The sequence below is a fragment of the Nilaparvata lugens genome, chromosome 6 (genome assembly GCF_014356525.2).
Source record: "Nilaparvata lugens isolate BPH chromosome 6, ASM1435652v1, whole genome shotgun sequence".
NCBI lineage: Eukaryota > Metazoa > Arthropoda > Insecta > Hemiptera > Delphacidae > Nilaparvata > Nilaparvata lugens.
In genome coordinates, this window is record NC_052509.1 from 56,733,195 (window position 1) to 56,759,334 (window position 26,140).

At 34.1% G+C, this 26,140-nt stretch overlaps 1 protein-coding gene across 1 annotated transcript in view; it reads right to left on the reverse strand.

Annotated features, from left to right (window-relative positions):
- The window catches only part of LOC111057901, a 656,398-nt gene that overhangs the window by 255,018 nt on the left and 375,240 nt on the right, over nucleotides 1-26,140 (reverse strand). Inside the window, 1 exon segment of the mRNA XM_039431312.1 lies at nucleotides 9,934-10,122. Within this exon segment, the coding sequence (XP_039287246.1) occupies nucleotides 9,934-10,122 (189 nt within the window).

The window sequence follows — 26,140 nt, forward strand, 5'->3', positions numbered from 1 at the left end:
GTCTAGTGGACTATAATACTACCCGTTCAAAAACATCGAACATCTTGAAAATTTATCTTTCCATCAACGTTAGTAGACAGTTGACTATAATACTACCCGTTCAAAAACATCGAACATCTTGTATCTTTCCATCAACGTTGTAGACAGTTGCAGCCAGACCTGATAACAGCGCTCACACTCACATTCCTGGACGACACGTCACGGTACGGTAGGACAGAAAGCTATATATTTATTTGGGATTTTTTCTAGACGTTTAAAATTTGATAAATTATTCATTAATTTTTGAGAAAAACATAGCAACAGGTCAATGTAACTTACTGAGCGCGAGGTCTACTGTTCACAGAACTACTAGTTAGTAAGATAGTACTAAATTCGTTGGTAAATTTAATACTCCTACATTGTTGTTGAGATGAGTTTTCATATATTTTAGTTCATTAATTGATTACGGAAATGATGTGCAAGATTTTCACTCTTGATCATCATCAATTACATACTATACTGAATTTACTATCGTTTTCAACGGGGGTGTCTGCTGTTAAAGGTAGGTACATTATTTGACATTATCTGGGGAAAGTTATTGTACAACTTGCAAGACTTTTATCTTTCTTCAATGTTGTTTCATCACGAACTGCTTATTATTGAATCACTTTTTGCTAGAAAAAACGACTAGCAGTCAGATATTTTACAATAAATGAATTAATCACTCACTGTGACAACGAGATCTTTCGGCAGGTCCGCCATTCAGACAACCAAGAAGATGGCGGACCTGTCGAAAGATCTCGTTGTCACAGTTGGTGATCAATCCATTTATTGTGAAATATCTGATTGCTAGTCACTTTTATCTTATTATGTTGCTTACCTTAAAAAATTGTTTCTATAACTTCATTTTCATCAAAATCAGGGAGAGAAACAGATTGGGTTTATCCTGTTGATTCTATCCCAATCACTCAATCAATCGATCAATAATTTGATTCAATTTAACACAAAATGCATAGCAGAATCAAAATACAAAAATCACAATCAAAAATAAGTTTCTGATAAAATACAAAAAATGATTAATTAATTTGATATTATGATTGTGGAATGTAATAAATAAAGAAACCTTGGAAAAGTTAAGGAAGATTTGTATTGGGAGATTTGAGAAAGAGTATATATCTCACTCCATACAACTCATGAATGGAGAAAATTGTAATAGTTTGCTATCGAATGAATTCAGTGATGTTGCCGCTCAAGAAATTTTTCGAATATTGCTTAGTAATTTATTGACAAAATGATGCTTTGTACATGGAATTTACAACTGAACTGGAATGTGGAGTATTCCCCCTGTAAGATTGATAACCATTTCAATCCATTTTTCGACTATCGCAATTCCATTCTTTGAACAATTGTAAATAAATTTAAATTTTTAGTGAAATCAATATTTCACAATTAACTCGCTTCGCTCGCCATATCCGTCTAGCCAGGGGGCTCCGACCCTGGACCCCCACTGGATCGTCCAGAAATGAGATCAGCTGGCTCGCTTCACTCGTCTGCATTTTTCATTTGAGCATGCTTCATTCCATTAGAAAGTCAAAGTACTGAGAAAACGCAGAAAAGCTGAGAAGAACGTTGATTTTGGGCGTATCTTTGATGAAATATTGAAGTCACCTCATCACAAAATCTTTAGACCCTAGTTAAACCTCTATACCAAATTTGACCATTTTTCTGTCTATTACTCGATGAAAGAACTGAGAAAACGCAAAAAAACGCTAATTTTGGGCGTATCTTTGGCGTTATTTCAAATTCCTTCTAACACAATATCATTACACCCCAGCTGAGCTTCTGTAGTGAATTTGAACATTTTCTTTTTATTTGTTCTCGATAAAGCTGAGGAAGCGCAAAAAACCGCTAGAAAAACGCTAATTTTGGGCGTATCTTTGACGTTAATGCAAATTCCTTCTAACACAACATTATTAAACCCTAGCTGAGCTTCTGTACTAAAATTGAACATTTTCTGTTCATTTGTTCTCGATAAAGCTGAGAAAACGCTGGAAAAACGCAGATTTTGGGCGTATCTTTGGGAATTTTTTCAAATCCGTTCTTAGTGCGCCTCTGAAGGGCCAACTGAACATACCTACCAAATTTGAACGTTTTTGGTCCGGTAGATTTTTAGTTCTGCGAGAGAGTGAGTGAGTCAGTCAGTCAGTGAGTGCCATTTCGCTTTTATATATAATAGATACAAGGTACCTTGTATGTAAGTCTATCTATAATAAGTAGTAATAATGTGAATTTATCTAATTATATTCCATGCAATTTCACCAATGAGAATGTACCTATGTATCGTACTCATGTATATTGCACCTATGTACCAATACTATGCATAGTAATGAATTGTTCCGATATCATTCCCAGGAGGCAAACTCACCGACTGACGGAACAAACCCACTATTGCCAAATATTCTAATAACCACTACGCCCTGCACTTTTACCGATATTTACGCCGGTGTGGGAGTGACAACTGATGACTGTTATCACGACTATAGGGCTATTAAAAATTGTTCACGATCCAAAACAGGGCGAACAGTATTCAACGAAAGCAATCACAGTTGTTGATTGCTGCAGATATATGGTCGCAAACTATCACGGGTAGAACTGTGGTGTAGTAATGGAACATGAAATACAACGATATAGTAATATAATTTCTGGTAGGTGGAATAATGAAACGGGTGGCGAATAATGAAACGGGGGTGTCCTGAACAGAGCACCCGTTGGGAAATGAGAAAGAGAGTGAATGAAAGAATAAGGGAGAGACAGAGAGAGTGGGAGAGATAGATGGATTGATAGATTCCATTAAATCCAAGCTTTATAATATTAAAAGTGATATGTGTGGATTTGAGACAATAAGAGTCCCTCTTCCACTTAACCCACGAGAGAGAGGGAGTGAGTGAGAGAAAGAGTGGGAAGAATTGTCTGAGTGATAGTGGAGAAAAGATTGATTGAGAAGAGAGAGAGAAAGAGAGAGAGAGAGAGATAAAGAGAGAGAGAGAGAGAGTGATTGATTGATTACTTTATTTGTGTAGATTACAATATATATACTGGCTTATAAACTGATATACAATAGCTTACAATATAGCAAGATTATAGATGAATTTACAAAATATAGATTAAGAAAATAATCATTGAGCTGTATATGATATGAAAAAAGCAATTTGTAATAACTATAGATAAAATAGATAATATTGTTATGCATCTCAAATTGGCGGAGCTTTGCACATATCAATGTCCATTCTTTGGAAAGAATATCCGAAGTATCCTTCCCACTAACTCTCTACCAAAGAGAGAGAGAGAGAGAGAGATGATTGATTGATTGATTGATCGATTGAGTACTTTATTTATGTAGATTACAATATATACTGGCTTATACACTTACATACAATAGCTTACAATACAGCAAAATTATAGATGAATTTACATAATATAGACTAAGAAAATAATTATTTAGAAGGAGGAAGAAATTAGAGAAGGAGGAGAAATTAAGAGAAGGAGGAAGAAAGAGAGAGTGATTGATTGAATGATTGGTTTATTGCCTCTATTAAGGGCGGAGTTAGGACTCTCTGAACCACACAACCCTTTGAATTTCAAATTTCTTACAAAGAAATACTACGAATAACAAACTAAATCGGGATCATACTAACAATTAAAAAAAAAATGTAAACTTCAAATGAATCGCTAATATGAAACAGATTTTTAGAAAGTTAGAAAATATTTTCTGTTTCTGGATAGATATATAAAACTGTGATTTACTTACTCTTATGGCTTTTATTGGCAGAGAAATCCTTTGCCGTATTACCCAATGTCATTTCCTATCAACACTCAAGTTTATAGGTTATGTCTTGGGCTCTTCATTTTCCTCACTAAAAATTTGCACTTCCACTTCCTGAGTTCTGTGATATTGAGAAAAATAGATAATAACAATGGAATGGAGAACTAAAATTTAAACCAATACGTGAAAAATATGAATACAAAATAAAATTTGATATAGATGAATTCAAGACTAGAAGATATACTAGAAGACTAAAGATAGACTAAGAGAGAGAGAGTGAGTGAGAAAAAAGTGAGTGGTAGTGAAGAGAAGATTGATTGATTGATTGAGTACTTCATTTATGTAGATTACAATATATACTGGCTTATACACTTATATACAATAGCTTACAATATAGCAAAATTATAGATGAATTTACATAAATAGACTAATAAAATGATTTTTGAACTGCATATGATATGAAAAAAGCAATTTGTAATAGCTATAGATAATATTGTTATGCATCTACATAAATTGGTGGAGCTGGGACATATCAATGTCCATTCTTTGGAAAGAATATTCAAAATATCCTTCCCACTAACTCTCTACCAAAAATAGAGAAGAGAGAGAGTAGAGAAGAGAGATACAGAGAGAGAGTGAAGAGAGAGAGAAGTGATATACATGGATCATGGAGAGAAAAATAAAAATGGCCAATACAAATTGCTATGCATAAAGTTGTGAATAGGAATTTGAACCCATACACAATCAACCGTTCACACAGCTATCATTCATTTCCAATCCCAACCTTTCAGCAAGAGTCAGTCAAACCCACCGACACAGACCGTGACCTATTTGCCAGCCTATCTATGAACTATTAGCCAACTAAACTTCTACAAGTTAAATGTACCTTAACGTTGCTGTGTGGTTATTGTTATTAGTCTACAGTCGATATACCGTGCTTCATGTACAAGTAATTATATTACAAACTCAAAAAATAGAGCAATAAAGATAATATGTTTTATGAGTTCTGGGAGGTATATTGGATTTTTTTAGCTGGTGAAAACTGAGTTGTACAAATAGGTTCCAGTGCGGTTCACATTTCGTATTGAATTCACGATTTTGATCTAATTCATACCTAATATATTCATTGATAAGCTCTATCAACTGCCACAAGTTCCATATCTGTAAATATTTCAGGAGCTCCGCCCCATCTATTTTAGTTTCCCAATTATCAGGCTTCAGATACGATTTGAACAAAAAATTTCAAGTGGAAAGGATTGAGCATTGAAATCTCTACAATTAATGTTCAGTAACATATTCACCTAAAATTGAAAATAAACTCTGAATTCGAGAAAATGTGATTATTCAATTGCAAACGGTTGCAACTGTTGACTCTATTAAATCATTCACTATGAAGAGATAGCAGACCTCGTGTGTCGCCAGCGTTATTGTCCTGTCACCAGCTGGCTCAGATCTTGGAAAAGTGAACTTGAGATGCGCGTGAAAACTATCGTCAGGTGATCAATTTTCATAACGGCAAGGAAAGTTGTGTGAGTGCGCCACACCAGATTTTTATGATTTGTTTTGACACACTTAGATGAAATGCTATTATCACTTCTCTAAAAAATATTACTTGAACAATCTATAAGTATCAACTGATTTTATACAGACTACAGAAGTATATAAGAATCATAACAAAGAGTGAATTTCTATGAAGGAAATAGACTCTATACGACATTTGACTAGCTTCACCATGTAATAATGTATCATAATGTCATAAAATCAGCAAAGGCAAAAATGCCTTACAAACTGTAAAAATATATCAAGATTTCGGAAATTTGGATAAATTATATTGTAAATTTTTCCGCTACAAACTCTCACGACATGAGAGAGTCACTTCATTGTGAAGAACTTTCTGAGCCATTCATTTTGATCGATAATCATTGGTTATTTTTATGTTTGTGTTATAATATTTCTCAACTGATTTTTGAATCACATGTGGAGAAGAAACTAAGATTTTCTGAGGATAGAGTGTCAAAATCATCCAAAAAAACTAATTCCCTAAAAAAAATAATTTGTGAAAACCAACATAGCATTTTAGAAGAAGCTGATAGATCAATCGAATGTTGAACCACTTGCACACATTGTCATAAATTCAACACTTATATGCACAATTAACGAATAATAACAGTACAATTCAGACAGATAATATTTACAGGTTATTGATACTCAATAAACACTCTAATTATGAATAAGTAGACAGAGACATACGGTGCCTTTCAAAATGACAACCGAGCAGAAACAATACATTATCTCATACTTAAGTCAGAGTATAGGATGTAATTTATACTCACTATATATGTTCTGTATTCATTCTATACTCTCGTATTTCAGTAGACCACCGCCTATACTCCAATAAATACATTTCAATCAACAATACCATTAACCTAGATAGTACATTCACTTTCCGAGTATGAATATGTGAACTTAAGTATGACTTGGAAGGACACCCACAATGAATGAAAATTGATGTGACATGTCGATTTCTATTTGTGTGATATGAAATTCCTTTGATTGACGGAGCGAAGTGAGGTCTGAGATTCAAATCGATTTCTCTTAATGTTCAAATGTTTATATGTTTATCTGTTGCGCATTTACGGCGAAACGCGGTGAAAGACTTTCATGAAATTTGACAGGTATGTTCCTTTTTGAATTTCGCGTCGACATATACATACGGTTTTTTATAATTTTGCATTTGAAGGACAATACAAAAGGAAAAGGAGTCTCCTTTGAACGCCAATATTACCGTAAAAATCAGACATTAGTTCCTTTTTAAATTGCGCGTCGACACAATGTTTTTGGAAATTTTGCATTTGAAGGATAATATTAAAGGAAAAAGGAGCCTCCTTCATACGCCAATATTAGAGTAAAAATCAAACTATAGAATTATTCATCATAAATCAGCTGTTTAGTGGACTATAATACTACCCGTTCAAAAACATTGAACATCTTGAAAATCCATCTTTCCATCAACGTTAGACAGTTGACTCTAAAGGTGCGTACAGATATACGCGCCGCGAACATGAGCAATTCACTTTTAATCAGCTGACTATATCTGTATTTTTACAGAAACGATATAAGATAGAGATATAAAAAGCTTGGCATCAGCTGATTAGAAGTGAATTGCTTATGTTCGCGGCGCGTAAATCTGTACGCATCTTAATTCTACCCGTTCAAAAACATCGAACATCTTGAAAATGTATCTTTCCATGAACTTTGTAGACAGTTGCAGCCAGACCTGATAACAGCGCTCACACTCACATTCCGGGACGACACGTCACGGTACGATAGGACAGAAAGCTCTATGTTTATTTAGGATTTTCTCTAGACATTTTAAATTGATGAAAATTATTTATTAATTTTTGAGAAAACACATCAATGTAACTTACTGAGCGCGAGGTCTACTGTTCACAGAACTACTAGTAGTATAGTGAGGTCCACGTTGTAATGGCAGTGGATAATGATATGAGAACTGCGTTGTTGATTCTCTGCCTCCTATAGAAGATAGCTGATATTATTATATCTGATGTATTTAATCTGATGTTTTTATGTGATGTAATATTAACTGTCCATTCTTGTTTAAAATATTCAACTATAATTTCTTATTCGTTGAGAAAATTTATGTATCAATGATTGAATAAAACCCTTTCACGATTGGGATTGAATATCTTGTAGACCAACTATATTCCTACATTGTTGGAGACAAGCTGGCAACATTATAGAGTTAGAAGGATATCGCTAACTGATTTGACGAATGATAGACAAGGATATCAACACAAATGTTAATCAAACACTGCCATTATAACGTGGACCCCACTTTAGTAAAGTTTACTGTTTACCTACACAATACTAGATGAAACCCAATCATGTGATTGTTTTTATAGCGTCATAAATGGGTAGATTATTTTGGATCGCCCGTTTTTTTCCTTCATTACACTAGGAACCCATATAGTGCTTTCACTCTTGATAAGGACTAAAGTTTCAGTCTTTGTTTTAGTTCTTTACATCCCAAACAGAGTGTTATTGTACCCAACTGATTGAATTTATGACTATAGTGAAAGTTCTAGAGTTACCAAGGATGAACATGGCGAGCATAAATGAAAAGTGACGTTTATTTGCCTTATACACCCCCAATTTGTTTGTTGGTTCTTTGCTGTCTTCCCGCAGCTTGAACGGTTTTCAGCTTTCAGTAGCTTTCTAACATCATATTAAGTTTGTTAATTGAGGTTGTCTTTCTTAGTGTATGTGAGAGTGTTCACTGATAAAGTAAGAGATAGAGTACATGGATTATAACACTCATTTTCTTTAATGTAAAATATGAATCAATAAATTCCATGAGGAGCTTTCTTCAGGATGTTTGAGATTGTATTGCATCACAAGGAAATAAGCAGATTTATCTAAATTTGGGAGAGGAATAGCACAAGGTTACCTTATTTTTTTCTCTCCCTATCATTTTCTAGTAATCCTAATCCTAGAGGGTTGAGTGTAAGAGAGGGCCGGCTGCGCCCTAACTTCGCCCTCCTAGGTTTTAATAAAAGTAGCTAATCAATCAATCAATAAATCAATCAATCAATCATTTTCATGATGTACCTATTTATGTATGGATCAACAAAGAATAAAGATAGATCTTACCTATCACTACCGGTAGCGTGAAGGTGAGAACTAAACAAGTAGGTCGCGATTCAGCTTTCGGTTTAGATAGATGCTACTAATCAGCTGGCAATGATAAAGATATTTGGATGGCATCGCGCTGAACCGCAATCTAGACCTAAACGTACTGTTCACTCTGAAGCTTTACAATTCAATGTATTACAAATAAATGAATGTATTTGTGTTACATGAAGATCGTCGACCACGACCGCGACCTAAACTGAAAGCTAAATATAGACCTGGCCCGTCTGTTCTTAGCTTTAGAAGTTATTATACTTGTGAAATTGTATTAGGAAGGACGATGAAGTAAGGTACTATAGCTAGTATTTTTACATCATGAGGTACTAAATACATAATAATTGGTGAAATCTATCAGATAAGATTGAAATCATTCTCAAACTATCAGAAATTTCACGGTAGGAAACCACTACCTCACCTTATATGCCGTATTATTACTTAAGGTAGATCATAATATTCCACATTTTAATGAAAATAACCATCATGATTATTTTATGTGGATTCCAAACTGTGAGAATGTTGGACCTGATGTAAATTGTACATTCCTGACATTAAGAGGAAATATCGGGTCACCGAGCTTCGCTCATTATTTTTATTTATTGATAAACAGAACACAATTCTCTAAAATGATCGTGTTTGTATTTTACAGCTGGCTATACGTCAGCTTATGCATTTCGGGGATACGATATTTTGATTTTCCACAGAATCACTCGCTCAATGTTTACTATCCACAGACGACGAATGTCTTAGCTGTTTCAGCCAAGGATGCATTATCCTTTTAATGTCGTTCAGCGAGTTTTCCCAAGGATGATACCTAATGCAATCGAATTTTCATATCATAAACCAACTATGTTCCAAATACCGTGAAAATCGCTAGATCCTTTTTCGAGATCCGTTTGACATAAATAACCAGATATAAATAAATATAAATAACCAGATATAAAAATACAGAGATTGCTCGCTTAATATAATAGTAATTTTTATAACTACAGTATTTGATGTATATTCTTGAAGTTGTAGATTATGAAAACTTGAAGATGATCTAAGCTAATCAAATCAAGCAATTGAGAGACTTCAGCCAAAGTATTAGGTTATGGCTCTACCCATAGAGTAAAGATAGAGAGTTTATTAAAGTCATTGTAGACACAAAGCTCTCTCATTATTCGTATATTTTTCAGCTTAGTTTCTAGAATAATTAGCTCACTTTATATAAATCTCTTTAACAAGGAGTTGATGAAGTCTCAGTAGTTAATTAGTAGGAATATTTTGTTCTGGACTGTGGATCTTTGTAAATGCAACACATAATATAGTACATTATCTAGATTTGGAATGTTGTTTAAATTGAAATGAGAACAGTTTTGTTGGGCCATTTCGAAAATTACAATTGTACAATATGAGATAAATAAATAAATATCAACACTCACCAGGGAGGTAGATTCCAGATTCGCTGACAATCCCTTCTGGCAGTTCACTGATCGATTTCGGCGTCGATATGTGAGTGACTGAAGAGCGCTTGCTGTAGCTGTAACCGTTCGAGGTCGAGGTGCCAGTCGAGACATGGTGCTTCGACTTGTGATAGGACGGCATCGAGCCTCTTGTGACGACTGGAGTTACTGCAACAAAGAGAAAATATAACTTAGAATAATCAAAGGTAATATCGAGTAGCCTATTTAATTGGTCGTGAATACCTCATAAATGTTTTCTGGAGATGAAGATGAATGCTCAATAGATATTGTTTGATTGATGAGTGCAAAAAATTATTGAATTTATTTTTTGTTCAATCTAGAGATAGAATGAGATGAGGGTTTACGCTAGTAGATTATGCCCTGCTACCAAATTGATCCAAATAGCTTTCACCTATCATCTAAGGAAAGTCATCGGTTCCAATTTCGCTAATATCTTGATAAATCATGAACGGATTTAATGCCTATGAATGAGAAGTCCAGTTCAGAGCGAATCAAATTATAATTTTCATAATACTTGGGCAATTCACTACAAATATTTACTGAACAAAACCATTTGATACTTAAACAGAAAATTCTTACAAGCTAAAATACTTATCTCTAAATATTGAACTCATTTATTTGGCTACAGGATTCCCAAATTACACAAAACATTAAACACAAATTTAGAACACAATAAAATTATTCAGATCTCAATTAAAATATTTTAAATTTCAATTATATAGAAAAATTTCAAGAGAACTAAAAACACTTCTACAAGCCAGCAGCCATCTATGAGAAAAACGTCTGAGAGAAACACCTAGAATAAACACCTAAAGCTCCCAAGCAATACATAGACACGTCATCGATTGCCAACTAATAAAGAATACAAGTTTACAAATATTATATCTATTATTCTCAATAAAACTTCATTTTTAAAGTTATTTTTAACCTTCATGTTGTTTAGAATCTGTTAATTCAGAAATAGAACTTTGATACAGCAGGATGTTCAACACTAGTGTATCTGATAAATTCCCGGTAAAATGTTAAGTCCGCATATTGATTACACCGATATTTGCTATCAAGTTTTATTGATATTGAATTGAAGATTCGATTTTAATTGAGAAAAATGTAATATTACAATTATCTATTGTTATTGATAAGTTCCGGTTTGGTTCTTTTTGTCATCATCATAATCATCATCATCACCACCACCATCATCATCATCATCATCATCATCATCATCTTATTTCGACTTGGTCGAATGATTCTCTGCGAGCCCATATGATGTATTGCATCAATAGAGCACACCACCATGAAAAATGTTCCTCTCACAGAGAAATGCAACCTGTAATTATTTAAATTGGACGTTTTACAAACGTTGTCTATTAGTAATTCTTCTAACTAGCAGCGTTCGCTCACTGGATTAGAATATCTTCTATAGGCTACTAGGCATGTTTTTGTCTATTAGTAATTGTCCCAACTAGGATCGTTCGCTCACTGGATTAGAATATCTTTTATAGTAGGGTTTTTTTGCTGTTGTTTATTAACGGTATACATGGAGGTCCAACACAGTGAGAGGTCTAGGGTTGTTGGCTGCCGAGAAGCTGGTAAATTGGTGAGCATTCTATATAGGGGCTCTCAAGTAATTGGTTTCAATATGCTTCCTCGCTCCAATGAATTATTTATACACACTCTCCCTCTCACTCCAACACCCTCTCAATCACCACCATTTTAATTCCCCGTATCTTGAAGTTCACTCACTCTATCCTCTATCTCTTTTCTTTCTCTCTCACTGTCTTCGTACACCCTGACTCTTCAAATAATGTTTCTCTCTCGCTCATCCAAATTATTCCATCTATACTTTCTCATCCCTTCTCTATTTGTCCTCTTTCTCTGCTGCTCATTCTCTCTTCCACTCCCATACTAGTAGTTTCGTGAACAGTAGAACTCACGCAGTATTCTCATCCACAAGTACCTGATTGAAACTATAGACCTTATGGAAATACACCAATAGACTGGCTTCTCCACACATCTGTCTAATCACTTGTCAGCTGATTCATGAAGAATAAATCCATAGTCTGATTTTTACTCTAATATTGGCGTATGAAGGAGGCCCCTTTTTCCTTTTATATTATTCTTGAAATGCAAAATTTCCAAAAATCTTGTATATACGTCGACGCGCAATTAAAAAAGGAACATACCTGTCAAATTTCATGAAAGTCTATTATCGCGTTTCGCCGTAAATGCGCAACATATAAACATATAAACATTTAAACATTAAGAGAAATGCCAAACCGTCGACTTGAATCTTAGACCTCACTTCGTTCGGTCAACTACTCTTTTCTCTCTCTCTCTCTCTCTCTTTTATTTCTCCCTAGTTCTCTCTCACTGTCTTTGTACCTTCCTCTGAGTTCAAATATTGTCTTCTCGCTCGCTCTCCCAAATTATCCCACCTATACTTTCTCACTACTTCTCTATTCGTCTTCTTTTCCTGCTGCTCATTCTCTCTTACACTTCCATACTACTCTTTTCTCTCTCTCTCTTTTATTTCTCCTCAGTTGTCTCACTGTCCTTGTACCTTCCTCTGGGTTCAAATATTGTTCTTCTCGCTCGCTCTCCCAAATTATCCCACCTATACTTTCTCATCCCTTCCCTATTTGTCCTCTTTTTCTGTTAATCATTCTCTCTCCCACTTCCATACTACTCTTTTCTCTGTCTCTCTCTTCTTCCTCTCTAGTTCTCTCTCACTGTCTCTGTGACTTCCCCTGAGTTCAAATAATGATCTTCCCTCTTGCTCTCCCACATCCACCCACCTATCCGTCCATTCCTCTTCATTTTCTCTTGGTCATAACTTCCACTATACTTTCAATCACCTCTCAACCCTATTTCCTAACCCTCTTTCTGGTGAAATGTCTTCCTCCCGCTTAACGTTTACAGATAAAAGCTGTTATTCAACCAACCCTTCAGATAAGCGGCACCCTTCTAATGGTCCGTCCTTGGAATCCACTCTGCGGTGGACCAGATGGATTCCACTCAATGACGAGAGGGACTTCTAGCCAAAATATACCTTACTGGGTATAGTATGTTTAGGTATAATTTACTAGCGTTAAAACCAGACTCCAGGCTGGGTTCACCCAACTAAACGATGAGAAGCTAATGGGAAACACTAACTAGTGGTTCAGGAAGGCAGTAGTCAAAAGGCTCTCAGGAACCTTACTAGAAAGATTATGGTTGATGAGGTTAATTGGACGTTTCATGGAGACTCCGAAACTTTTAAAAATTCAATGCTGAATATGATAACTTAATGATCTCATCAATAATTTACAAACTTTTCTTAATGTTATTCTGTGTTAGATTGCTACTGTCTCAGATATTCCTAGATTATTTTAATTGATTTTTTTATCATGTTATCTTGTTTATTATCACCAGTGTTAGCCATAGATCTTGTCAGACCTGACAATGTAAGATACATTACATAAATATCAAATTTCAATAGTTTCTATCAGTTGATTTCTTCATTACCAATAAATAAAACCTGAAGATAATTCAAAGAGGATAGGAATTAGAATGCTATCAACCAAGAATCTAGATCTAATTTTGAAGCTTATGAAGATAATTTTCAGAAATTTGTAATTTGAGTTGTTTTGTACTTCGATTCATCTTATGTTGATTTGAATAAAATCATTGATTGATATTTCAAGTAGAGTATCTTAGAAAGTAGGAGTAGTATATCTTTCCGCCTGAGGGTTCATAACTATACAGATCCACTCAAGAATGATCTGTTAATAATATCAAAACATGGAAACTTATTCTTTGAACTATGAGAATCTCCGAAAGATAATTTGGAAAACGAAGGGAGTATCTCCGCACTACGATCGTGGTCTTTTGAACAAGACTTCTCAAATTTCAGGTGTTATAACTTGATTGAAATAAATTCATCAAATATTTTACTTCGAAGACATAAACTTTATTGATTAATCTTCATTCAAAAAAACTTAGAAATTCATTCCTCAAATTCTTCATCATAATGCTAGAAGATAGAGCAAGCCTTACTCGTATAAACTTTGGAACATCAGAATATTTTTTGTATCTTGTGATTCTGCCGTACAATCAACTATCATAACCGACAAAATCCTAAACCAATCAACTTCTTCCTCTATCTCTCGTTGCTAACTCATTTCATCAAGAACTCAATAGGAAGCAACTCAATAGACGACCAACAGGTCATGTCATAATATATATAATATATAATATATATATATATATATATATATATATTTGTAATCATCAAATTATTATTGATTGATTGTTATGTTATGTTTTTTCTTGTATCGATAAATATATTTTCTATTCTATTCTAATAGGAAGCCACCAAGAACGGAATCCATCTTCATCTTATCCTATCAAAAACTATGATAGCAAACAAGCAAAACAAAATCCAGGTTAACAAGATAATCTGGACTAACCAATCCTGACGTATTTTACGGCTTGACCGGAGAGAATTATGACTAGTCAAAATGTATAATTTACTGTTATGCATACCATGATAGTTTCAAATGCATTTTCATTGGCGTCTGAACACTTTACAATGTAATAATAGTTTGTGGGCAGTCCGGGCCTCTCATGCCGAAAGTACTTTACTCCAACTTTACTATCAGCCAGTCGATATAACATAGGGTAGTAAATTATTTGCCTTTACGATAGGGATATCTAATAAGCGGGCTTTCGCTGTGTGTGGCTTACATTGTGATATACATGTATCTGCTCACATTGTGATATATATGTATCTGCACCTCATAAGATTATAGACCAACGTCTATTTCATCTATAATGGGTAAAGCTATGCCGCTGTCTATTATACATAGATACACTTGAAAATAGAATGGAAGTGTAGTGGACATATACAATAAATTTGTAAAGGTATTACAGTGTATGAAGTATTGATTGGTCTGGCGTAACCTTTGAAGGCATGTCACTCAGGTCACCGCAACTGTGAATGTCAAAGTATTTCATCAATACCAAACAGTAACTGATTTGGAATTTAGGTCACATGAGTGTATAATGATATATGATATTTTGAACAAAGGTTTAGTCGCTGGGAGTATGCGTTTCAGCTGGGAAGAAGACACTTGCTGGACAACGGCTGTGAAAGTGTGAATCCAAATTGGTATCAACATAATAACATGAGGTTTAGGCATAGAGAAACAATAGCGTAAGTAGATATCCCATGGTATAGGGCGCTTATGTCGCAACTTTTACTGTTATCTCAAGCCGATTACTGTTGATTACTGCCGAATTTTACTGTTTTGTTGGGGTGAAAGTGGATGAACGGCACAATATGAGAGACTAAGAGTCTCACACAGCTTCACTGGGAAGAATTACATGAAATAGCGGCTTGAGATAACAGTAAAAGTTGCGACATAAACGCCCCATACCATGGGATATCTACTTACGCTATGTTTCTCTATGGTTTAGGTTAATTTTCAGGTTTCAAGTAATGATGTTTTAGTAATATTTTGAATTAACCATCCTGGAGTTTCGAATCAAGGATTTTGTCATTGTAATTGGAAAACACCAACAGGAATGCTAAATTTTGAACTCATTTCAATTTCAACACTATAGAATCAACTATTATTTATAGCCACTGTAACCTCAGATAGGATTTCCAGCCTCGTTTTGCTGGGAGTGAAAGATTGTAAACTCATAATGGTCCCATAAGCTGGAAAGAGTACAAGAATTCATAGTACCTCATGATGATGGGATTCTGATAGATATCAATTGAACTTGAATAAACCTATTATATTAAGCGAGCAATTTTCGTATATCTGTTTATATTTTTCTATTTTTATATCTAGTTATTTATGTTCAACGGATCTAGAAAACGGCTGTAACGATTTTTACGAGATTTGGAACATAGTAGGTTTATGATATAAAAATTCGAATGAACTAGGTCTCATCCTTGGGAAAACTCGCTGAACGATATTAAAAGGATTATTCATCTTTGGCTGAAACAGCTGAGACTTTTTCGTCTGTAGATAGTAGAAAGTGAGCGAGTGATTCTGTGGAAAATCAAAATATCACATCCCCGAAATTCATAAGTATACTATACTAGCCAGCTGTAAAATATAAACACGATCATTTCAGAGAATTGTGTTCTGTTTATCAATAAATAAAGATAACGAGCGAAGCTCGGTGCCCCGATATTATTATTGGAGAATAGAACAAACTAATATGCTTCAATGACATAATATTAAGTTCCGTGATACTGTACTCTAGATAAAATATAGCAAAAGAATATATTCGAGAAGCTATGTGACCCTGGTAGTCTGTCATACTGTGCCGTTTCATACTCTCAGAGGCCAATGCAGTAAATCAATTTACAGCATTGGACAGTAATTAAGGGGAGGAGCCAAAATCAGAAATTTCAATCAATGATCTTAAACACGGAGATTACTAAGCTGTAACTTTGTTCAACAGAAACTAAGTTACTAGTAACAACCTGATTCTGAATCCAAGAAAATCAGTCATATACTGTTCCGCCAATTTCAAATAAGCTTATCCATGTCACAATGTTCCACTCAGTTCTATGTTTGGTTTTGAAGCATCTTAATTTCAAAATCTACGTTGTGAAATTCATTAAAGATTGAAAATTTTGTGAAGTGAACAACTACAAGACTGAGCCTATTTCGGACTATGTGTAACCTCATCTAAATTTGGGAGAGGGATAGCACAAGGTTACCTTATTTTTTCTCTCCCTATCATTTTGATAATGTAGTTATTGTATGAATCAATAAAGGATAAAGTAAAAATTAATGAACTACAAAGAAGTCTCTCAATGTAACAATGTTCCACCCAGCAGAAACTCATCTAAATAATAATATCAAGATACTAAACTCTCAGATTCATGTTATTCCACCAAAGACTTTCCCAGGCTTTGAAGTGCACTGCACTTAAAAACAATATGAATCACTTCACCCCTGCCTTGGGGTTAATCTACCAGCTACTCCTGCGGTTATTTCTCTATGCCACGGTCCACACATTGTTTACAAATCGTTGCCTGAATGGGAATTGAGAAAGGGGTTGTGAGAGCACCTACATTGGGCCTTGGGCTTGTCATAACTAAGTGGACTTAAAGGAGAAGGAAATATTGTTTTGTTCACTCATCTATCAGGGTTTGACGTTCATAGAGTGTACTTTATAGATGTGTAAGTAAGCGTATAGTTTACTGTATATACAGTATATATCAGGAACAAATGCATATCCTTCAACCGAGTAGGCCTATACTTTCCTCTCTTATACAGTATAATTATATATATGTACACTATTATTGACGTTCATATAGAATACTGTACACTAGTATATAGAGAACTGTGTATATGTGAACTACTGTATTATTTTGTTTACTCGCGCACCGAACAATCAACTCACACACGCGCACAAACCACATGCTAAAGCCAGCTGCATCACGCAGAATCGAGTAGCAGCTGTTTGAAGGGCGCACGGTCTTATTCGAAATTGGTAGATTTCCCTCCGATTGGAGATCTCCCGCCCTTTTCATAACGGAGAACAATGGAGAGAATTTTGATTTCAAGTGTTGGCCCTAGCAAAACATACACATCGCCCCCTTTTTTATTGGTCTCGAAACAATATTGGGTCGGCTAATAAAAGATGTCTGGTCGAGATTAGCATAGCAGATTTAGATTTGCTTAACATTTCCAGAGCAGAATTTGAAGCTGATTAATATACATAACTTATGCTTGCAAAAATCGAGGATAAAGTAGGCCTATAGCATCGGATGGTATTTTTGTGTTGAAGTTGAGAATTTCATGTTCTTTTCGGAAGTAAACAGACTACTGTACTTGTAATGTAAAAATGAAAACGTTCTCAGAGTTTTATTGGGTTTGCATGAAAACAACAACAAATTCAACGACTTCAAGCTGTGTTATTGAACATCGAACATGAATGTACTTGATTGGAATGTAATGATGGAAATGTATTTGATTGATTCATTAATTATTATTGGAGAGTACCTGAATTTACTGTCTTTTATCGAGCAGGATTGAATTAGTCAAGGGAATTAGTTTCATTATAATGTTTTATTAATCTCCTCATCAATTGTTGAATGAAGAACTCAAGATTGAGTTGTTGCGGAGTAATACTTCTCCTTTCTTTCTATGATTGAAGTTTGTATGTATATTCATCAGAAATATAATTTCGATCATCCTGAGCTATCTTGGCACTACCACAGATTTGTTTAATGAATTATGTGAATTTTACGACATATTGAGTGGTTAGTTGAGTGTGTTTCATGGATCTTCATCAATTTCTCATCCCTAAACACTGATGCTTTTTTAATTTTCCTTCAATCTTTCATAAATCAAAACACAGCCTGCACTGAAGAGCAGGATTTAAAATAAATTTTACCCCCCTCTAATTGTATCCAGGTGAGTAGGCTACACAGCATGTGCTTTTAATATTTGAAAATTGACATGTTTTATAACGTGTATTCACGGAGTAAAGTAGGATTTTAATTAATTGGGATATTTTCACGGTTATAAATTATCATTGTAGTTCCATCCTATTGAATATAGGTGAGTAGGCTACAACATGTTTTAAATATTTATATATTGAAGTAGGATCTCAATTAATCGGAATATTGTCAATGTTATAAATTATAATAATTGTCACTATCCAGTTTTTGGTAACAGGGTTCGAGATGGCTCATAAAATCAGAGCTACATTATAAATGTCCAGCACTATCTCTCTCTCACATCTTCTTATTCCCTCTTTGACGCAACGAAATTGACATTTTTTTATTCGCTCTTTTACTCTATGGAAATATTTCTGATTACAGGTGGTATCATTTTGATACATGGACATAAATTTCCTTATCGACAGGCCAATCTGAGAAGGGTTATACAGGCGCACCTCTTTTCAGATTCATAGAATGCAGTTAACTTGGATTAGAAGACATAAAAGGTCTGAATTTTTCGTCTGAATAATGTATCCCGTTGACGATAACACTCCGGTTATTTATGCATTTCACCCACTTAACTGCTTCAGATAATGGGGCAAAAATGGTTGGTTAACTGTATTTTCTCCAAAGTGGAAACGGTCCTAAAGGTTACAGTATATTTAACTTCGTCTAAATTTTGTAAGGGGTGATTTATTCGTTTTATAGATAACATAAAACATAGTAGAAGATTGGGAGGTCCGTATTGTAAACAGTTGAATTATTGCTGAGAAAGCAGTATTAGTCTACAAAGCTCAATGATCAATTCAAGTTGTCTTCTTTTTCCTAAGGGCTACTCTTGAATATAAATAAAAATATAAATCTGAGTACCCTTTCTAAAATTGTTTGAAAAAATTATAGATTTAAAAAAATTAAAGTTCTATTAGATTAAGTTGAATGAACTCAGAGTGGAGGAGGATGTTTTAAGGATTGTGGAAATTTTATCGAACAAATATTATTTATCTCAAACTTTCCATCAAAGTTGATGATTGAATTGATCCTGAGCTTTCAGAGAAATTTATTCAATCTGATCATAACTAATCGTGTTAATACTATTTATGAATGTAAAATTGCACTACCCATTGAAAAAAAGAAAAATCAACTCTCTTTCGACCACCTTTTTGCAGTCATGAGTCTCGTCATAAGAATTTATATCGAATGTCATATTGAATGACAAATTTATTCTATCAATACAAATGTCAAACAATAAACGTATTTTACATACGAATTTGTGATGAAATCCTGGATTTGTGAATGAATTCCAGGAATTTGTGATGAAATTCCTGCATCACATTACATGAAGTAATTGGATATACCGTATTTCCAAATGAATATTATTATTACAAAATGATATTGTGTAGCATTGAATCAATAAATTAATGAATGAATTAAAATTAATTACACCTGTACTCCAATCATTGACTCCCATCCAATTCATTAATCATTATCGAAAATTTAATTACTTGGCGGACCTGTACTCTCTCCCATGATTCTCTCAAATAACCTACATATCTATTGGCAATAGATGTTGCGATTTGAAATGGAATTAATCAAATTTTGGAGTCATATCATAAATTTATTATAAATACATCATTTAAGATGTGTATCTTCAGATTTATATACAATGCAACATTCATACATCTTTGATATTCATTCATCATTCATTCATTCTTTGAGTATCTTCCAATTATTTCTCATTGGCTAACTCAGTACTCGTTAATTAGAATACAACTGATATCCAATCCAAATCCAAGAACACAGAGAAAACTTGTTCAACCTTATAGAAGACTACACACGTTATGAATATTCATTAGAATACACATATAAGAACCCTGGACCTCTTGAATGAATAATTGATTGTCCTACAAGATTTGTGAGGACGTATGAACACCAATTAAATCCATACCACAATTAATTAATCGATAGAGAACACAGTTTTGCAGGTATAAGGATCACATTGAGAGCATATAAAGGGTAATAAAGATGATAAATTCATTACTAGAATTGATTAAGACTGGAACAAGATTTCAAGAGTTAATTTGGCAGATGAGCAAGGAACAGGACAGAAGGAGAGATAGAAAGAAAGAGAGAGAGTTGAACGAGATCCATTATGATTTAATTTAGAGAGAAGAATATGTAGGAGATAAACTTTCAAGAGTAAAGGTGTATCCATTATAATTGTGTAATGAAAATGGAAAACGCTAAAAGTGCGAAAAAATCAAAAATCAATTTTTTCCGTGGAATGTTTTGTAAAAAAAATTGCCAATAACCTATGAAAGGTGGAAAGTGCCAATGTAAATCCTACTAGTCCATGTAATATCCTACTATAGTATAGAAGGTCCACGTTATAATGGGAGAATGCTATTGCTATTCTTGTCTATCATTCAACAAAACGGATAGCGCTATCTCTTTCTCGCTTTGCTCTGTTACCATCTCGTCTTTTAACAATGTAGAATTGATAATTAAATAAAATAATATTTCAGCTGAATTGAGAAAATTCATTATGATATTATTAAAAATATAATTACTTGCTTAATAAAATATAATTGATTATTTCAAACGAGAATGAACAGTTAATATTACATCAATGAACCTGTATCAGCTACCTATAGAAGCTGTCTATAGAAGGCATTGATAAGACAGAGGATCGGCAACGTTGTTCTGCTATCTTTCTCCACTTCCATTATAACGTAGACCTCAGTATTAGAGGAGAAGCATGTAGTATTATGAGAATTATTATAAATTAAAATATCAATTTGATTTTAAAATTCATTCAATTCTAATTATCAATCTAATCAATTCTAAAAACTGACAATAATCACTGATGCTGCGACATAGTTTTGGTTGAGAATAAATCTACTGATTAATTATGGCCTCACTATAGTCTAATCCTAACTCCGCCTAGTAAAGAATTTTTCCATTTTCCATTTTTCCATTCCATTTCAATCCTACTAATCCTATAATCTTACTAGAACAGTTGCAAGGAGCAGCACATGTGTGAAATTGACATCCAACTAAACTCAAGTATAATAATGGAAGTAAAATTTCCATGGAGGGAACATCTATGAGTCTGAGTTATGACTTAATCCTGGAGATCTTCCAAGAGCCACTTCTCTGTTTTTCAAAGCACATGAGGTAGCTGGAATTTAAATTTGAAACCTCCTGTGCTGGACAAGCCTCTCTATACTTGTCTTTTTGACATTGTTCACCCACAGAATAACCAACAGGCATGTGAGCAGAATTCACAATGAGTTCTCGACGGAAGCTACAACGTAACACATACAAAATATAAGTATTCTGCCCTCTCAATGTCGTACGTTATCAATTACCTGAGTTGTGTTCCAGCGGACAAAAATGCCCATTCTTCCCCTTCTGTATTGAATTGAGAAAATATCTGAAACGTATTCATCAGTGTCTACCAGTTATTTTTCACAATGTTTCTGAGTAGCATCTTCGTCGTCATTTTTGACAGCTGTAAAAAGCTAAAAATCGAGTTCTTCTCCGTAACTTTGTAGTTTTGTGTCATTCTTGACAACTTTGCCCGGGGAAGAACTTTCTCGACGGTTCCCGAAGAGAGTTTAATGAAGGTGACAAAACGCTTTGGCAGAGTCACACCCTGTAGCGATTACTGTTTCTTCAAAAGAACTTGTAGAAAACTCTTTGTGGAACAGGCTCTAGTAACCATTTACTCTAAATTTCAATAACATTGTAACCAGTAACTCTTCTTAGCATTTATTTCATGTCAAGGTCGGGTGTTTTGTGCAAGGAGATAATTATTTTAGCTTATGAATATGTGTAAACAGATGCCAATTTAAATATTATGAACAATAATTTTTGAATGTTTCTTCAAAAAGAATCTCATAGAAAATTCTTTGTAGAACACGCTTACTAACCATTTACTCCAAATAACCTTAATAATCTTTATCTTTTGTTAACATATTGAGATGATTAATTGTAAGTGATTGACTGGATAGATAATGGAATATAACAATGAATGAAATCACTTCACTTATATGAGCTACTTTATTCAAATTAATAAAAACTTTATAATAAAACTTGAAATTTTAACGTTAAAATGTTTCAATGAAAGGGTACTACAAGTTTTTAAATTGTTTTTATTAATCAATGAATGACACTAGAGAAATGCATACAATAGCTGTTTTCACACTCACCAAATTCTCGCCGATATGACACTCTGAATCTCCTTCAATTGGATGAGATGAAAATCAACCAAATAGAGGACATTCTGGGTATCGTGTAGGTGGTAAACGGTGAATTTGAAAACGGGCAATTTCACTATATCAGCGTGAACACTATATCTATGGTGGGTCCACGTTATAATAGCAGTGTTCAATTAGCAATTGCTATCCTTGTCAATCATTCAACAAAGCGGATAGCGCTATCTCTTTATCGCTTTGCTCTGTTGCCAGATCGTCTTTTAACAATGTGGGAATATAATTGATTAACAGAATATCCAATTCCAATCATTATAATAATTATTAATATGTTAAATAATTATCTAAAATAATATTTCATCTCAATTGAGAAAATTCATTATGAAATAATTGAAAAATATAATATTACTTGCTCAATGAAATATGTTTGATTATTTTAAATGAGAATGAACAGTTAATATTACATCAATAAATCTGTATCAGCTGAAGGCATTGACAAGATAGAGGATCGGCAACGTTGTTGTGCTATCTTCCTCCACTGCTATTATTACGTGGACCTCACATGTGAAATTGACATCCAACTAAACTCAAGTATTATAATAGGAGTAAAATTTCAATGGAGGGAACATCTATGAGTCTGAGTTATGACTTTAATAAATATAGTATTAATAATTGATTATCAAAATATTTCTTATATATGGCTCTGAATCTTGGATACCTAGGAAGAAAGAATGGAGTAGGTTACAGGCTGCCGAAATGAGGTTTTTAAGAGCAGTAAAAGGGTGCACAAGGGAAGATAGGCTTCATAATGTTGATATAAGAAGCGAGCTCAACATAATCTCCATATGGCAGAAGATCGAAGAAAATCGGCAAAACTGGAAAGAGCATGTTGAAAGGATGGAGAGCGACAGGATTCCCAGGGCAGTCATGTTGTATAACCCGGTTGGAAGGAGAAGTGTGGGCAGACCCCGTAAAAGATGGATGTGATGGTGAGTTTGAAGTCGGAACAGGCAATTTGCCTAATCCTTGTAGGAAGACGACGAATATTTCATCTTAGTTATGAGATTATTGAAAAATATAATTGCTTTCTTAATAAAATATAATTGATTTTTTAACGAGAATGAACCATCTATAGAAGGCATTGACAAGACAGAGGCATCGGCAACGTTGTTCTCCTATCTTTCTCCACTACCATAACTATTGCCACATTTTCTTCCTTCTACTAAACTCTGATAGGATCATTTTCTTCACATAATTTCTTTCTCTTGGTATTGATGGAATTAATCATTTTCATCATGACGTGAGAGGATGTTAATTCAAGTTTGAGCGACATGACTGCATCTCGAACAATCTTCATCGTTCATTGACAGGTTCTTAAAAGTTTGAAACTTTTGCGTGGGTATAAGGAGAAGAACTAGTGAGTGCAAGTGTGCCGTTGTAACGGGAATCAAACACACCCAAAGCTGTAAGTCAACAAGAACACTAGAAAATATCTCAACTAAAATCAAAAGACAGTTCAACAAGATCAACGAGTTCTACACAATAATTCAGAATATGTCGATGATTTATTTATCAATTTATTTATTTATTTGTGGATACAATCACAAATCATATGAATATGATTGAGAAGGAACAACAGGCTTGCCCCAAAACTATTCCATTCCCAATTTTGATAATGAAGAACATGTCCAAAATTATAGTGGGTTATGAGTTTTGATAAAATTACCATAGCCACCTCTAATAAAAGGCCCTGGTCGAAGAAGAACGGAAGAAGAAGAACGGAGAAGAAGAAGAAGAACTGAGAAGAAGAAGAAGAAGAACGGAGAAGAAGAAGAAGAACGGAGAAGAAGAAGAAGAACGGAAAAGAAGAAGAAGAAAAAGAAGAAGAAGAAGAAGAAGAAGAAGAAGAAGAAAAAGAAGAAGATGAAGACGACGAAGAAGAATGAGGATGGAGGTGAAACTACCAGACAGAATTATTGGAGAAAGAGAGAATGAAAAACAAGGTATTTGAGAAAAAGGTAAGGTCCCAGATTGAGAAAAGCTTTGGGATTCGAGGTTATAAAGAGGTTTCTGAAGAGCAAAGTTAACAGTTGAGAAAATTGAAAAGGAAATGATCGAAAGAGAAGAAGAGAAAGAAGAAATGAACAGGAGATGGAGATGACTAAAAAGAAGAAAAAGAAGGAGAAGAAGAATACCAGTTTCCACGCACATACACCGACAGGAACAGAAGTGGCATGGGTTCAATGGCATTGATATCATTGTTGTAGGATTATCACATCCCAGTCTCGCTGTGTTATGGCCGCGACGTACGTGGGCAGATCCATTCATACTCTTCGCCAGGATTATCACATCCTCACAACTCTGTTGACACCCTTCTTCACACCAAATCATTCCCTTGAGCTCTCCAATACAAAAATCGTATGGTGAGATCTACATTATTGGAGAAAAATAGGAGAACAGCATAGCCGACTCTCTGCCTTGTCACTGCCTTTTGTCGAGGATGAATGATACCGGTATATCTGACGTAATAATTTGTAACTGTTCATGAATGAGTTTGTAAATGAAGTGTTGAAAAATAATGTAATGATAATCCTCAACCCATTCAGTTTGATTGTGCATTATAACTCTTACAAGTTAGGAATAGAAGTATTAATACTATTTTTGTTCAATTTATTATTTTTTAGTAAGGAATGTTCTTTATTCAAATTGATTGTGAGTGCATTTGTATTGTATAGTTTAAACTATGCATAAACTAAAAATAAACTTTTTACTCGTGATATTTTTCAAAGTTTTTCGATTTCTATATCATTAAGCTAACAAAATAAATAGTTTTCTCAGAAAAATATTTTTTTCCGATCATTACTTTTTGAGATATGAGCGACAGAAGTTTAAATTTTTGGGACAGAACATTTCAAATTCGGTAAGAGATAAATCCATGAGATTTAGAGGATAGATTCTTCATGGTATTGTTGATCTAGTAAAATAAATAATTTTCTGAAAATATCAATTTTTAAGATAGTTATTCAATTTACTAATAGTAACCAAAAATAACTTTTAGTTGAGTTATTTTTGGTTATTGTTGGTGAATTTAATAACTTTTACAAAGTTATTCATTGCGTTATTACTTACAATATCTTGAGCAATACCTGTTGAAGAAGCGATTTTGGGAAGATGTGAAATTCACTGGGAAGGCACACACACTCTCCTATTATCTATTAAAACATGATCATTCTATGTATATAGATCAATGATTGTTGTGTGAGCATTTTAGGAAGATGTGAAATTCTTATCAAATTTCTTCATCGATGATTGTTTTAGGTGAAATTTTGGAAGATGTGAAATTCATTGGGTAGGTACACACACTCTCCTATTATCTATCAACACATGATCATTTCTATGGATATAGATCAATGATTGTTGTGTGAGCAATTTGAGAAGATGTGAAATTCATAGGGCAGGTACACTCTTGCACTCAGCTTTAAACACATTCTATGCACCT